This window comes from Ahaetulla prasina, chromosome 1 (assembly GCF_028640845.1).
Source record: "Ahaetulla prasina isolate Xishuangbanna chromosome 1, ASM2864084v1, whole genome shotgun sequence".
Taxonomy (NCBI): domain Eukaryota; kingdom Metazoa; phylum Chordata; class Lepidosauria; order Squamata; family Colubridae; genus Ahaetulla; species Ahaetulla prasina.
Genome location: NC_080539.1, coordinates 260,484,337 through 260,498,498, shown reverse-complemented (window position 1 = coordinate 260,498,498; position 14,162 = coordinate 260,484,337). Strand labels below are relative to the sequence as shown.

Below are 14,162 nucleotides of genomic sequence, written 5' to 3'. Positions count from 1 at the left end.
AGTCTATTTTTAATTCTGTTTTCCTGTGTATTTCTTCAAGATCTTTTCACGGAGAGTAAACAAAATAGCTGCACCAGCCTCTTCATTAGTAGTGCTAGGAGTTGTTCAACAAGAACTCTCAATATTCCTTGAAATAAAGGGACAAACAAAAAAAAAAGTAATATTATTAAAATGTGTCATTGTTTTTACCTTTTCACTGTTTCTGTATTTTCCCCACTTTCTTAACATCTTCAGCCATTTGTCCACTCTTTCAATCTCCTGAGCTTTTTGCTATAAGAGTTTTTAAAATGAAGGAGAATTTAGGAAGAAAAGAAAGATGGAAATATAATATCCAGGTTAATAGACTATGGACTCATATGGTGTTTACAAGATAAACAAACAGTAGTTTTATACTGAACATCTAAGGAATTATTCAATTTCATTTATTCTCTGTTCTTAAAAAAAAGTAGGAATTGAAGTGCCATATTTATTTATTATTTATTTTATTTATTTATTTATTCGAATTTTTATACCACCCTATCTCCCGAAGGACCCAGGGCGGTTTACAGCCAGATAAAAACATGAGAATAATACAAGTAAAAAAAAACAATTAAAAAACTTATTAATTAGGCCGAATTAAAAATATCACTAAAATAATATAAAACCCCATTAAAAACTAAATTTAAAACTAAAACCCTAGGCTAGCCCTGCGCAAATAAATAGATGTGTCTTAAGCTCGCGGCGGAAGGTTCGGAGGTCAGGAAGTTGACGAAGCCCTGGGGGAAGCTCGTTCCAGAGGGTGGGAGCCCCCACAGAGAAAGCCCTTCCTCTGGGTGTCGCCAGTCGGCACTGCCTGGCGGACAGCACCCTAAGGAGTCCCTCTCTGTGAGAGCGTACGGATCAGTGGGAGGCGATCGGTGGCAGTAGGCGGTCCCGTAAATAACCCGGCCCTATGCCATGGAGCACTTTAAAGATGATAACCAAGACCTTGAAGCGCACCCGAAAGGCCACAGGTAGCCAGTGCAGTCTGCCCAGGAGTGGTGTAACATGGGAGCCACGAGGGGCTCCCTCTATCACCCGCGCAGCTGAATTCTGAACCAACTGAAGCCTCCGGATGCCCTTCAAGGGGAGCCCCATGTAGAGAGCGTTGCAGTAATCCAAGCGAGATGTCACGAGCGCATGAGTGACCATGCATAAGGCATCCCGGTCTAGGAAGGGGCGCAACTGGCGGACCAGGCGAATCTGGTAAAAAGCTCTCCTGGAGACGGCCGTCAAATGATCTTCAAAAGACAGCCGTCCATCCAGGAGAACGCCCAAGTTGCGCACCCTTTCCATTGGGGACAATAACTTGCCCCCAACAATCAGCCGTGGATGCAACTGACTGTACCGGGGTGCTGGCATCCACAGCCATTCCGTCTTGGAGGGATTGAGCTTGAGCCTGTTTCTCCCCATCCAGACCCGTACGGCTTCCAGACATCGGGACAGCACTTCGATGGCTTCGTTGGGGTGGCCCAGGGTGGAAAAGTACAGCTGAGTGTCATCCATGTACAGATGGTACCTCACCCTAAAGCCACTGATGATTTCACCCAGCGGCTTCATATAGATGTTGAACAGGAGGGGCGAGAGAATCGACCCCTGAGGCACCCCACAAGTGAGGTGCCTCGGGGCCGACCTCTGCCCCCCGCCAACACCGTCTGCGACCGATCGGAGAGATAGGAGGAGAACCACCGATAAACGGTGCCTCCCACTCCCAATCCCTCCAATCGGTGCAGCAGGATACCATGGTCGATGGTATCAAAAGCCGCTGAGAGGTCTAATAGGACCAGGGCAGAGGAATAACCCCTATCCCTGGCCCTCCAGAGATCATCAACCAACACGACCAAAGCCGTCTCCGTGCTATATCCGGGCCGAAAGCCGGACTGGAACGGGTCTAGATTTCATCCAGGTACTGGGGAAGTTGACATGCCACCACACTCTCTACAACCTTCGCCACAAAGCGAAGGTTGGAGACCAGACGATAATTACCTAAAACAGCTGGATCCAGGGAAGGCTTCTTGAGGAGGGGTCTCACTACCGCCTCTTTCAAGGCGGCAGGGACGACCCCCTCCAACAAAGAAGCATTTATAATCCCCCGGAGCCAGCCTCGTGTCACTTCCTGTGTGGCCAGCACCAACCAGGAGGGGCACGGGTCCAGTTAACATGTGGTGGCATTCAACCTCCCCAGCAACCTGTCCATGTCCTCGGGAGCCACAGGATCAAATCCATCCCAAACAGTCTCGACAAGACGGGTCTCCGACACCTCACCTGGATCCACCCAATTTTGATCCACCCCATCCCGAAGCTGAGCGATTTTATCGTATAGATAACCACTAAACTCCTCGGCACGCCCTTGCAACGGGTCATCCTGCATCCCCTGTTGAAGAAGGGAGCGGGTCACCCGAAACAGGGCGGCCGGGCGGTTATCTGCCGACGCAATGAGGGAGGAGACGTAAAAACGCCTCGTTTCCCTCAGTGCCACTAGGTAGGTCCTACTAAAGGACCTAACTAGTGTCCGATCAGCTTCTGAACGGCTGGATCTCCAGGCACTCTCTAGGCGTCTTCTCCGGCGTTTCCTCAGCTCCTCAGAAAACCAAGGAGCTGGTTGAGACCTACGCCGGGTCAGAGGCCGCAAAGGCACACACGGTCAAGAGCCCCAGCCGCAGCCAGTTCCCAAGCCGCGACTAGTTCTTCAGCCGTGCCATGGGCAAGATCCTCAGGAATGGCCCAAGCTCCGTCAGGAACCTCTCTGAGTCCATCAGGCGCCTGGGACGGAACCACCGATAAACGGTGCCTCCCACTCCCAATCCCTCCAATCAGTGCAGCAGGATACCATGGTCGATGGTATCAAAAGCCGCTGAGAGGTCTAATAGGACCAGGGCAGAGGAATAACCCCTATCCCTGGCCCTCCAGAGATCATCAACCAACACGACCAAAGCCGTCTCCGTGCTATATCCGGGCCGAAAGCCGGACTGGAACGGGTCTAGATTTCATCCAGGTACTGGGGAAGTTGACATGCCACCACACTCTCTACAACCTTCGCCACAAAGCGAAGGTTGGAGACCAGACGATAATTACCTAAAACAGCTGGATCCAGGGAAGGCTTCTTGAGGAGGGGTCTCACTACCGCCTCTTTCAAGGCGGCAGGGACGACCCCCTCCAACAAAGAAGCATTTATAATCCCCCGGAGCCAGCCTCGTGTCACTTCCTGTGTGGCCAGCACCAACCAGGAGGGGCACGGGTCCAGTTAACATGTGGTGGCATTCAACCTCCCCAGCAACCTGTCCATGTCCTCGGGAGCCACAGGATCAAATCCATCCCAAACAGTCTCGAGAAGACGGGGCTCCGACACCTCACCTGGATCCACCCAATTTTGATCCACCCCATCCCGAAGCTGAGCGATTTTATCGTATAGATAACCACTAAACTCCTCGGCACGCCCTTGCAACGGGTCATCCTGCATCCCCTGTTGAAGAAGGGAGCGGGTCACCCGAAACAGGGCGGCCGGGCGGTTATCTGCCGACGCAATGAGGGAGGAGACGTAAAAACGCCTCGTTTCCCTCAGTGCCACTAGGTAGGTCCTACTAAAGGACCTAACTAGTGTCCGATCAGCTTCTGAACGGCTGGATCTCCAGGCACTCTCTAGGCGTCTTCTCCGGCGTTTCCTCAGCTCCTCAGAAAACCAAGGAGCTGGTTGAGACCTACGCCGGGTCAGAGGCCGCAAAGGCACAATACGGTCAAGAGCCCCAGCCGCAGCCAGTTCCCAAGCCGCGACTAGTTCTTCAGCCGTGCCATGGGCAAGATCCTCAGGGAATGGCCCAAGCTCCGTCAGGAACCTCTCTGAGTCCATCAGGCGCCTGGGACGGAACCACCGTATTGGTCCCGTCTCCCTGCGGTGGTGAGTGGCGGTCTGAAAGTCCAGGCGGAGGAGAGAGTGATCTGACCATGACAACGGCTCAATGACTACGTCTCCCAAAACCAGATCACTCATCCACTGTCCAGAGATGAAAATCAAATCCAGTATGCCTCCCCCGATGTGCGTAGGACCATCCACTACTTGCGTCAGGTCCAAGGCCGTCATGGAGGCTATGAACTCCCGAGCCGACGTTGATGACATGCCGGTAGATGGCAGGTTAAAGTCCCCCATGACCATAAGTCTAGGGGTCTCAACCGCCACCCCAGCAAGCACCTCCAACAGCTCGGGCAGGGCTGTGGTCACGCAGCAAGGAGCCAGGTACGTGACTAACAAGCCCAACTGACACCTATGTCCCCACTTCACAAAGAGGGATTCACAACCGGCAATCTGAGGAACAGTGGTCTCCCTCGGCTCTAGACTCTCCTTTATAACAACTGCCACCCCCCCCCCACCCCTACCATGGGTCCTCGGTTGATGGAATGCCCGGAAACCCGGTGGGCACATTTCTCCAAGGGGCACCCCCCCTTCTGTGCCCAACCTGGTCTCCATAATGCCCATAAGGTCCGTGGAGCCCCCCTGTATAAGATCGCAGATAAGGGGGGCTTTGTTCACCACGGACCGTGCATTGCACAACATCAACCGAAGGTCCAAGCTCTGAGGATCCTGACCATCCAGGGAACAGGAGAGGTCTGAGGGATCGGAGCGCGTGATATTATTGGACTCCGAAACCACAGCTCTGAGGAGCAAAAATGTTACCCTAACAGCTAAATGAGATGTGACAGTAATGCATGAGGCACATAGACCAGTTGTTTCCATCAATTATTTTACAGAATATAAAGCTTGTAGAACTTACCTTTTCTTCCAGAGCACTATGAATTGGTAACTCATGCTCACTGAAAAAGTAAAAGAAAAAGCCAGATTGAACTAATGTGTGATATAAGAATGCATAAGGAAATGCAGAGATCTTAAGCCCAAAAGAGATGGTCAAAGTTTAACTGATGTATTAGCTGATATTTTTTCATTAACTTGGGTCTTTAATTAAAATTCGGAACAAATACCTAAATCAGTTACATATGAAAGAAGCAATATATAACATACTAGCTGGACACCCGTGCTTTGCTACGAAACTATGTGCTCGGGCTTGATAAATTGACACTTATAGCCTGAAACTTAATGTAGAATGTGTAACTCCGTACCACCAGAGTGTGTTAATATAATGCAACTGGAAGTTGGAAGAGAGGGGGAGGGGGAGTAAAATGTCCCAGACCGCAGCATCCATCGGTATTCATCTGGCTAGCATCCTGTCAGTGTGAGAGTGTTGAGGGGTATTTGGAAACTCAAACAGTATTTGCTGCATGAGCAAGAAGGAGACAGGAAGGAAGCTGGGCATGGCTTAGTTCAACTGTTCTGTAGTAAAGCAGCTTGCGCTGTGAAAGTAAAACTGAAAGTGAAACTCCTCTCCTCTGCTTGTGTTTTGCATTTGGAACAGATTTCTTTTGAGGTGGGGAGGGGGAGTAGAATGCCTTAGCATCAGTGTGTGTAAATAATAATATAGGAAATACTAATGCTCTAATGGTCATTTCGAAAAATCCTTTCTTGGTGAGCACCTAGAAGCCAAGAGGAACATACGTGGCAAATTTCAAGTTTGTAGGCTTTACGGTTCTGGAGATTTTGTGATTACGGTATGAGTGGCTTTCACTTTTATATATATAGATTATAATAATACAATATAAAACATTAAAGATCTAGTCTGACATAGGGGTTAAGGTGCCTGCCTAGAAACCAGGAGTCTCTGAGTTCTAGCCCTGCCTTAGACATGAAAGCCACCTAGGTGTCTTTGGGCTGATCACTCTTTTTCTCAGCCCAACCCAAGCCAGAGGGTTCCTGTTGGGGGGAAAATGGAAGGCAGGAATATTATATATTTAAAAAAAGAAGGTTAAAACAACATGTCTTTTATGAGCTCCTGTTTTCAATGGTAAAAATATTGAAATCTGCTCAAGCAGCAAACATTTACTTCCTCAAAATATGTGCTCTAGTGGCTCAATCAGGGGATACATGAAGTTTGTGGAGCAAGGGGAAAGAGATAATGCATATGCTGTTTTGCTGAGACAAGCAGTTCTGCCAGCAAGAGACCTAAACTGGATTATATTCTATAACAGTATAATTTCTACAACAGGGATCACCAAATGAAAAGATTGGGATATTTCCAAATGCAAAAACCCACATCTCTTCAAAAGGATCGCCAGAAAAATCTGGAACATTCATGAATGCTCTTAAAGGATTTTTCATGGTTTCAGGAATTCTGATTATGCTAGCAGTTTTTAACATGTCTGCATGCTTAATTTTAAAAGTCAAGCTTTGTCAGAAGTTTTTTAGGATATGATGGCTGAAACTGTTATATAAAAGATTACAACTGACTTGCTCATGTAGTAGTAAGTACATTCGTGGCAATAATAAGTGAAGACCGATTTAAGGCATGGAGTAGCCTCAAAACAACCATGTCAATGAAACATACTGTACTTTGTTTTAGCAAAGTATTAACAGGTTCACCAAAAAAACTTACTGCAAAAACCCAAATCTGTCTGTAACTTTGTAAAGAGCAAAGTCAGCATCTTCCCATGGATCAATCTGAGTTCCATCTTGCCTCCCCTATAAAAAAAGGAAAGTGGCACAATGAAGCTCCCCGTAAAAGAGCCTAACAATATGAAGTTTTGTCATACTGGTATTATTTTAAAAAGCTATATATGGTAATATGAATTTTATGAATATGAATAGTATGAATGTATGTGTGTATATGTATGTGTACACACACACACGTATATGTATATATGTTTATACTGTATATATAAAAATAATACCAGTTCTGATGGATTTTAACTCATATGAAATTGGTAGGTAGGTAGGTAGGTAGGTAGGTAGGTAGGTAGGTAGGTAGGTAGGTAGGTAGAAAGAAAGAAAGAAAGAAAGAAAGAAAGAAAGAAAGAAAGAAAGAAAGAAAGAAAGAAAGGATAGATAGATAGATAGATAGATAGATAGATAGATAGATAGATAGATAGATAGATAGATAGATTGATTTGTACATAATCAGATGATATGTGATATCACTTATTTTTGCACAGTGGCATTACTGTATCATGGGTGAGAGCACTACATAAAATGCTTTCTGGTCACGTGCCTGCAGATTTGCAACATGCAATCCTTCACCAGTACCTTTCACTATAAAGCTGGGAATGATCTTTTAAATTTAAATCTTTTAAAGTTACACTTCCATGCTTCTATATATAGACAGCCCCCAAATAAATCATTTTTTACAAACTGGCTTTTTCAACAGACTGCCACTAATAAAACATTGCATGCTTGCCTCAATGGAGAGAAACAGCTGCCATAAAAGCAGTTTCAAGGAATGATCCATATTGTCATTGCATTGTCAATTACATTCTTATGAACAGCTGGATGAGCAGCTAAATACTGAGAATCCTGCTTGGGACAGATGGTCAAGCTCCCTGAAATTCTTTATTAGAATTAGCAAATTAATGGACAAAATAAATCCTATACCTTCTCATACTTAGCAATGATTTCTGCCCTTTCTTCTGCTATTAAAGCATCTATATCTTTCTTCATGTCAAAAGCTGCAAGAAAAACAAATATTGAGCAAAATGTAGACAATATATATAGCAAATGATTGGGTTTGTTTGGGAGGTGGTGGTATTTTTGTGTGTAAAAATAATCATATAAAAACCATAGTATAAATCAGTGTTTTTGAATGTTCATCTTTGTAAGAATGCACAATTAACATCAGACAAAAATACCAGTTCAGTTGAAACAATTTTATCTTAATTATTTCAATTTTTAAAAAACTATAGGAATATGCTAATTTTGTTCTGGGCCACAATTCACAGTGGATGTTAGAATTTTGTTAACCTAAACCTCTACTTATGCTCAGTGGGGCTGCTTTCAAGTAAAAAGTTAGCAGAAAGTTAAAAGTAGCCTCAATGTAAAATATCTAACAGGTATCTGTTTCAAGGCTTTTCAGAAAAGCCTGGGGTAAGCGTGTTAAAATCCTTCCTGTGGAGATCTAGGCTTAAAGAAGCTCTTCTAAATGCCAACTTTCTTAGACTACATAAAATCTTTCTAATTTGATAGGCTTCTAGAGAATTATTCCTATTTCCAATTTTATACTGCAATGTTACTGATGCATTTTTAAATGGATATATTTTATACCAAAATTAATAGCTTCTAAACTGTTTCAAGAACCTGCAAAAGGCCATGAAAATACAAGCCATCTTGACCTCATGTGCAAACAATCATAGGAGAAGGGGGTTCCCACAGAAAATAGAAAATTTCCCACAGTTTTGCTCTATGTTGGGCTCAGAAGATAAGCAGAGTGGTCCTTTATCAGTACTTGAACAGGACAGACCTCCAGAGAATACCAAGGCAAGAAGCTAAACTGGAAAATTGAAAAACCATTCTGTAAGAAAGTAATAGCAAACAATTTCTATATTGCAGCCAAAAGATCCTAAGCGGACATAGTTATTCAAATTCAGTTTGAAGACTTAATCTTACCACAGGCCAGGAGGATCATAATCTAGCTTAATAATTATCCCCTACTTGTCAGTCGCATTTATTTTGTTCTGTCCAAGCCCAATTTTACATCAAATACAGAAAATAAAATAAATGAACTTTGCACACCAAAAGATGATAGTTCTTACCTAAGATGGCTGGTATGTCTTACACTGCACCTGTTGAGGCTCTGGATGGCCTCTCCCTCGTGATGCTACCAACAGGAAACATTCCAAAGGCACAACATATGCCTTCAAAACTGCTCCTCGGTTTGCTGCTGATGGTTTCAAGCAGTCTTTAGTGCGGTCATTCTCACTCTTTATCATGCATTCCACAGTCTTGCAATCTTATCTTCATTTGGTTTCTCTACAACAGGATAAGACATTGGTCATTGGAAAGAAATACTTCTGGGGAGTCCTCCAAAAATGACATGCTGAGTGGCAAGGCATTTTTTTCCTCCTTTTTCTCCTTCTTCCCTTTTTCCCCATCCGTTTTTATTGGGGGAAACACCATCTTAACGTTTAAAAGTAAAAATTCCTAGTAGCTCCTGTATGAGTCTGGGAACCTGCTGCCAAAGAGCCAGCCTTGGTGGCAACTTCAACTGTTTGTCGGCAGAGAAGAAAAACCACTCTGCTGCTCAGCATGCCATCCTTAGAGGACTCAAAGTAATTTGTTTATTAAATTAAATTAAATATATTTATTTTGCTGATTTTCTGCAACTCTGGAAACAATCAGTTAGAATTCAGAAAGTACTGGTAGTTATCTTTCCACAATATGGAATGACAAATCATTATTAAGCACAAATTCTTTTTGCTCACATTAGAACTACAAATATAGAAATCAGAGGATACTGTATGATGGAATTGCATGCTATGATAGTCAGACAAATCAGGAAGTAGAAATGTAATTCAGAAAAAGAAGAGTATAGGATAAAAAAGCTGATCACAACTAACTTCCTTGCTAGACAATTTTCTCTCCAGTTTATATTTCAGTAGTAAAACTGAGATAAGCTAAAAGAAGGATAATTGGACAAGTAGCTCTAAATTCCAGTCTTTTTTTTTTTTCATTTTTACTTGCACCAACTTATCCACCGGTGATTTTTTAGTTGGCAATGCAGTGCTTAGCTGGTTGTGAAAAAATATAATAGAAGTTGGATCTAATTAGTTCTCGGATGGGAAACCCACAGAAAATCCCAAGGCTACAGAATGAGTGGGGGAGTTGAAGAAATAGCTCATAAGAATGTGGCAGCAAATAAGTTTAATGTTGTTGCTGAGAAAACTACATGATCACACCTGTGAACTACATGGTCACACCTGTGAAGTAACCAGGACTCAAAGGCAACACAAAGGAGCTTTTATGGATACACACTGACAAGATAGTTTTAATAACTCACAAGATTCTGATTACAATTTATATAATCTCTTTCCAATTTAGCACCTTCTATTTGTACCAGACTAGATGTTCCAAGGGATGTGGTGGTTCAGGGGCTAGGATGTTGAGCTTGTTGATCGAAAGGTTGGCAGTTCAGCGGTTCGAATCCCTAGTTCTGCCGTGTAACGGGATGAGCTCCCGTTACTTGTCCCAACTTCTGCCAACCTAGCAGTTTCAAAAGCATGTAAAAATGCAAGTAGAAAAAATAGGGACCACCTTTGGTGGGAAGGTAACAGCGTTCCATGCGCCTTTGGTGTTGAGTCATGCCGGCCACATGACTACGGATATGTCTTTGGACAGCGCTGGCTCTTCGGCTTTGAAACGGAGATGAGCACCGCCCCCTAGAGTCGGCAACGACTAGCACATATGTGTGAGGGGAACCCTTTACCTTTACCTTTAGATGTTCCACAAGATCTATGTAGCCTAGCAAGCAATGATAGAAGCATTTAGCTGACAACTGACTGGACAGATCTGATTTATATTATAGGTCTATAAAAAAGTTTTGCTCCCTTATAGATTTTCTGAAAATTATCAGAGCTGTATAGAGACCCTATTTAGGTGTTACTTGTTTGCTACTAATATCAGTAGGATATAGTCAGAAAATCCAAATGGGAAACATACATTTTCAAAAAACAGAACAAAAAAACCCAATTCTTTTCTGCTGGAGATTGCTCAGAATAATTTTCTAATCATGAGCCTGGCATCAAGAGAAAGCCAATGTTCAAATCTTGAAATGGAAACTTTGGGTGAAAAGTTATTAACTATTCACCTTAATAAACTTTAAATAGTTATGTTCACCATCTGCGCCAAGGATTTATTAGGTTTGAAAATCCTGAACCAGCATCCCCTCAGGTACTGCTTGTAAAAGAATAAAACCATTCTACATCTTAAAGAAAGAAGCAATTGCACTTTATTGTTGGAACAATGGAATGTCTGCAGTGTTCTCTTGTCAAATAATAATGGCAACTAAATTTAACAGAACAACAGAATAAAATAAGGAAGGGACCTTGAAGGTCTTCTAGTCCAATTCCCTTCTCAAGGAGGAAACCCCATATCATTTCAGACAAATGGTTGTCTAAAGTCCTCCACAACTTCAGTTAGCGTTATTAATGAATAGCATTAACAGCTGCAACAGCTTAAACTACTATCATCAGCCTAGACTGCACTGAAGACAGATAGCTCTCCTCTAGACCTTGTTACAACCTGTGTTGGAAACTTCAGGATCAATATGATATTTAGCATAAGCTTTAACATACACACACAAACACACACACTGCCCCCAGAAGCTATGTGAGCACTCATCTCTCTCTCTTTTTTTAATGCAGTTTTACAATCAGCAGTAATTAGCCCTGCATCTGAGACCTACAGTATATAAGAAAATAACCTGAAGATATTTTGAACTTAAAGGACTTTGGAAGAGTTAGATGGGTTAGTAGTCCAGTCCAGGGGTGAAATCTATTTACCTTCTGCACCAGTTCAGAAGTGTATGCACCGCGTGTGTGCGCTCTGTTCACATCACATGTGCGCGCAGACCCTCTGCACATGTGCAAACCCTTCTGCGCATGCACAGAGGGTAAAAAGCAGGTTACTTCCTGGTTTAAATGATGACCGGGTGGGTGGGCGGAGCCTCATGCTGCCGTTGCTACCGGTTCTCCAAACCACCCGCCACCATCGCTACCGGTTCGGCCGAACCAGTCCAAACCAGTAGCATTTCACCCCTGGTCTAGTCCTTAAACAGGCAGCAGAGATGACCTCTGGAATTACTACCACAAGGAGAGCACCAAGGAGTTTATTTTTTCAGTTGTTTGTTTAGGGAGTAACAAGGGCAAATGTGCTCTGTCTTTTTCCAGGGTATTGTGATAAAGAGAGATTCAAACTGCTTCACATTTATTACATTATGAAATTAAATATATTAGGTTATCCATTGGGCCATTTAATAATAGCCATATGAGTCAGTTCTGAGATATATCTCCAGAGGAAGATTCCTGCATCTGTTTGTTCCACTACTTGTAAGTTGGATCCCTGACAGAGGCTTATTTTATACTATCATTGGATCTGGAGGATTTTAGCAACTACTGGGCAGTGTTGACGTGCTTGAAGGAGCTACGTTAACAGCTCTGCTCCTCCATCCTGGGTGCTACCAGAAGATGCTACTGTACTTGAGAGACTTTGATTATTAGGAATTACATTGTGGGGACTTGCAAGGTTCTAAAGCAGGGGTATCAAACTCGATTTCATTAAGGGCAGCATCAGGGTTGTGTTTGACCTCGAGGGGCTGGGGTGGGCGTGGTCAGAGTGGGCATGGCCAGCTTGATGTCACTCATATCGGGGGCACCTGTGGTGGTCTGAGCTCCATTTACAGTTGCCACAGCCTCCTGCAACCCTCTGCCAGTGAAAAGGGCCCTCCTGAGCTCCATTTTCATTAGCAGAGGATTGGAGGAGGCCATGGCAACCGAAAACAGAGCTTAGGAGCCCATTTTTGCTAGCAGAAGCACCATGGGCCAGTCCTTCACTATTTCCAGGTCGGTCCTGCAGCCCAGGTCTAAGTACCCTGCAGGCTGGATCTGGCCCCGGGGCCTTGAGTTTGACATGCCTGTTCTAAAGCATGCCTGTTCTAAATTACTGAAGTCAGGGGAAATTTATCATTTGTCTATTTAAAGCTATAGATATGGACATGGTGATGATATTCAGGTATATTTCTCTTTCAGAGGAATTAAATACTAGATATCTCTACAACTTCTGCATGACTTTCGGCTCTGAGAAATGGTTTGCCAGAGAATAAAATGAAACTTAACATGGATAAGATAGAAAATGTTTTACTACAGGAAGTATATTGGTTCAAAAAAACCTAGTCTCTTATTGTAACTCCCTCTTCCGTGAGTAAAAGGTTCCAAATATTTTTGGAAATGTTATCAGCCAAGTTGACAGATAAACTGGAGGATATTTTAGTAGTGAGCTGTCCAAGGATATGAAGAGAAGATATTCCTTTTGCTGTTTGTTCAGTACTGTAGCTTCATAAAAACTGTATGCAGTTTAAAATAGATATATGAGAAGTTGAAAAGCTACTAGAGAGATAAGCTACCTTAAAAAGCAGCTACACTTCTCAGTGTTGACTTAATTTTCCAAACCTTCTACAACAGTACTGCAACATCTGCTATTTTTAGACTTTACAGGGCATAATTAAGACAAACAACATTTGTTTTGTTTTAACTTAGAATTCATCTGTCAGATAATGGAAGCACAAGTCATTTTTTTTTCTTTCCTTGACTTAGATAAAAACAACTCAAAAATCTTTTTATTTAATTTATACTAATCTACACAAACCACACTGCAAAAAGCAGAAAAGTAAAGAAATATTTTTGAAACCCACAACTATTTTTAAAACTTTTCTCTTAAAATTTAAGTCAATTAAATATACGGCCAGTATGAGATTCCCCAATTAATATTACTGGTAATACATTTTGATTACACTTTGCTAATATGCAATAACACAATTTGTTGTTGGTTTCATTTGGTTCTACTTAAATGGCCTGAATGCCCTAAGTGTAAGATATTTTGTTCCTTGCTGATTACCTAATATTGTGTCATTTCTAAACTGCTGTTATATGTATTAGTTACAATTTTTTTCTTCCATTCAATAACATCTGATACTCAGAGGCTTTCTGGACAAGTCCTGCAGTTTTTTTGGCAAGCTTTTTCAGAAGTAGTTCACCATTGCTCCCTACAATATGTAATAGCACGTTATATTACAAAGAGAAAATTCCTCCTCAGTTAGACTAAGCATATATTTGCCTAAACCAGAATACAACCCTCTTTTCAACAAGCCCAATCATGTATATAAAATAAAAGCATAATTGATTTAGCTTCCAAAATTAAATAAAGAACATAGCCAGCTTCAATTCAAACTCCAAGACAAATGCATCTGAAATCCCTGCAAATGCTATCCAATGTATTATAGAAGGATTAAAGTGTTTGATTAGGATCAAGGAAACCAAAATTCAAGTTCCTGAGAATTATAGTGGTCACTGGAGGTCCTATTCACTTTCTTTCAACACCAGATTGTTGAAGTGGGATGGCTCCTACAGATGAGGTTTTGAGTTTGAGCATTTTAAATAACTTTCTAATCTTTTGATATCTGAAAGTCCACATCTCTGTGAGTTAAGGTCCAATTTCTAAAATTCTGTTTTTACTTTGTCATTACGGTATACTGAATGTAGATTCATGAGAGAAAAAAATGAAT

General features: G+C 42.6%; 1 protein-coding gene across 7 annotated transcripts in view; it reads right to left on the bottom strand.

Annotated features, from left to right (window-relative positions):
• Window positions 1-14,162, bottom strand: part of LOC131184888 (uncharacterized) — a 119,524-nt gene that overhangs the window by 27,029 nt on the left and 78,333 nt on the right. For all 7 annotated transcript variants that reach the window (XM_058156778.1, XM_058156736.1, XM_058156746.1 and 4 more), the window contains 5 exons: window positions 8,641-8,857; window positions 7,487-7,560; window positions 6,495-6,580; window positions 4,785-4,824; window positions 190-270 (listed from right to left, as the gene is read on the bottom strand). In XM_058156778.1, the coding sequence (XP_058012761.1) occupies window positions 190-270; window positions 4,785-4,824; window positions 6,495-6,580; window positions 7,487-7,552 (273 nt within the window). In that variant the 5' untranslated portion in view covers window positions 7,553-7,560; window positions 8,641-8,857. The remainder of the gene's footprint in view (window positions 1-189; window positions 271-4,784; window positions 4,825-6,494; window positions 6,581-7,486; window positions 7,561-8,640; window positions 8,858-14,162) is intronic.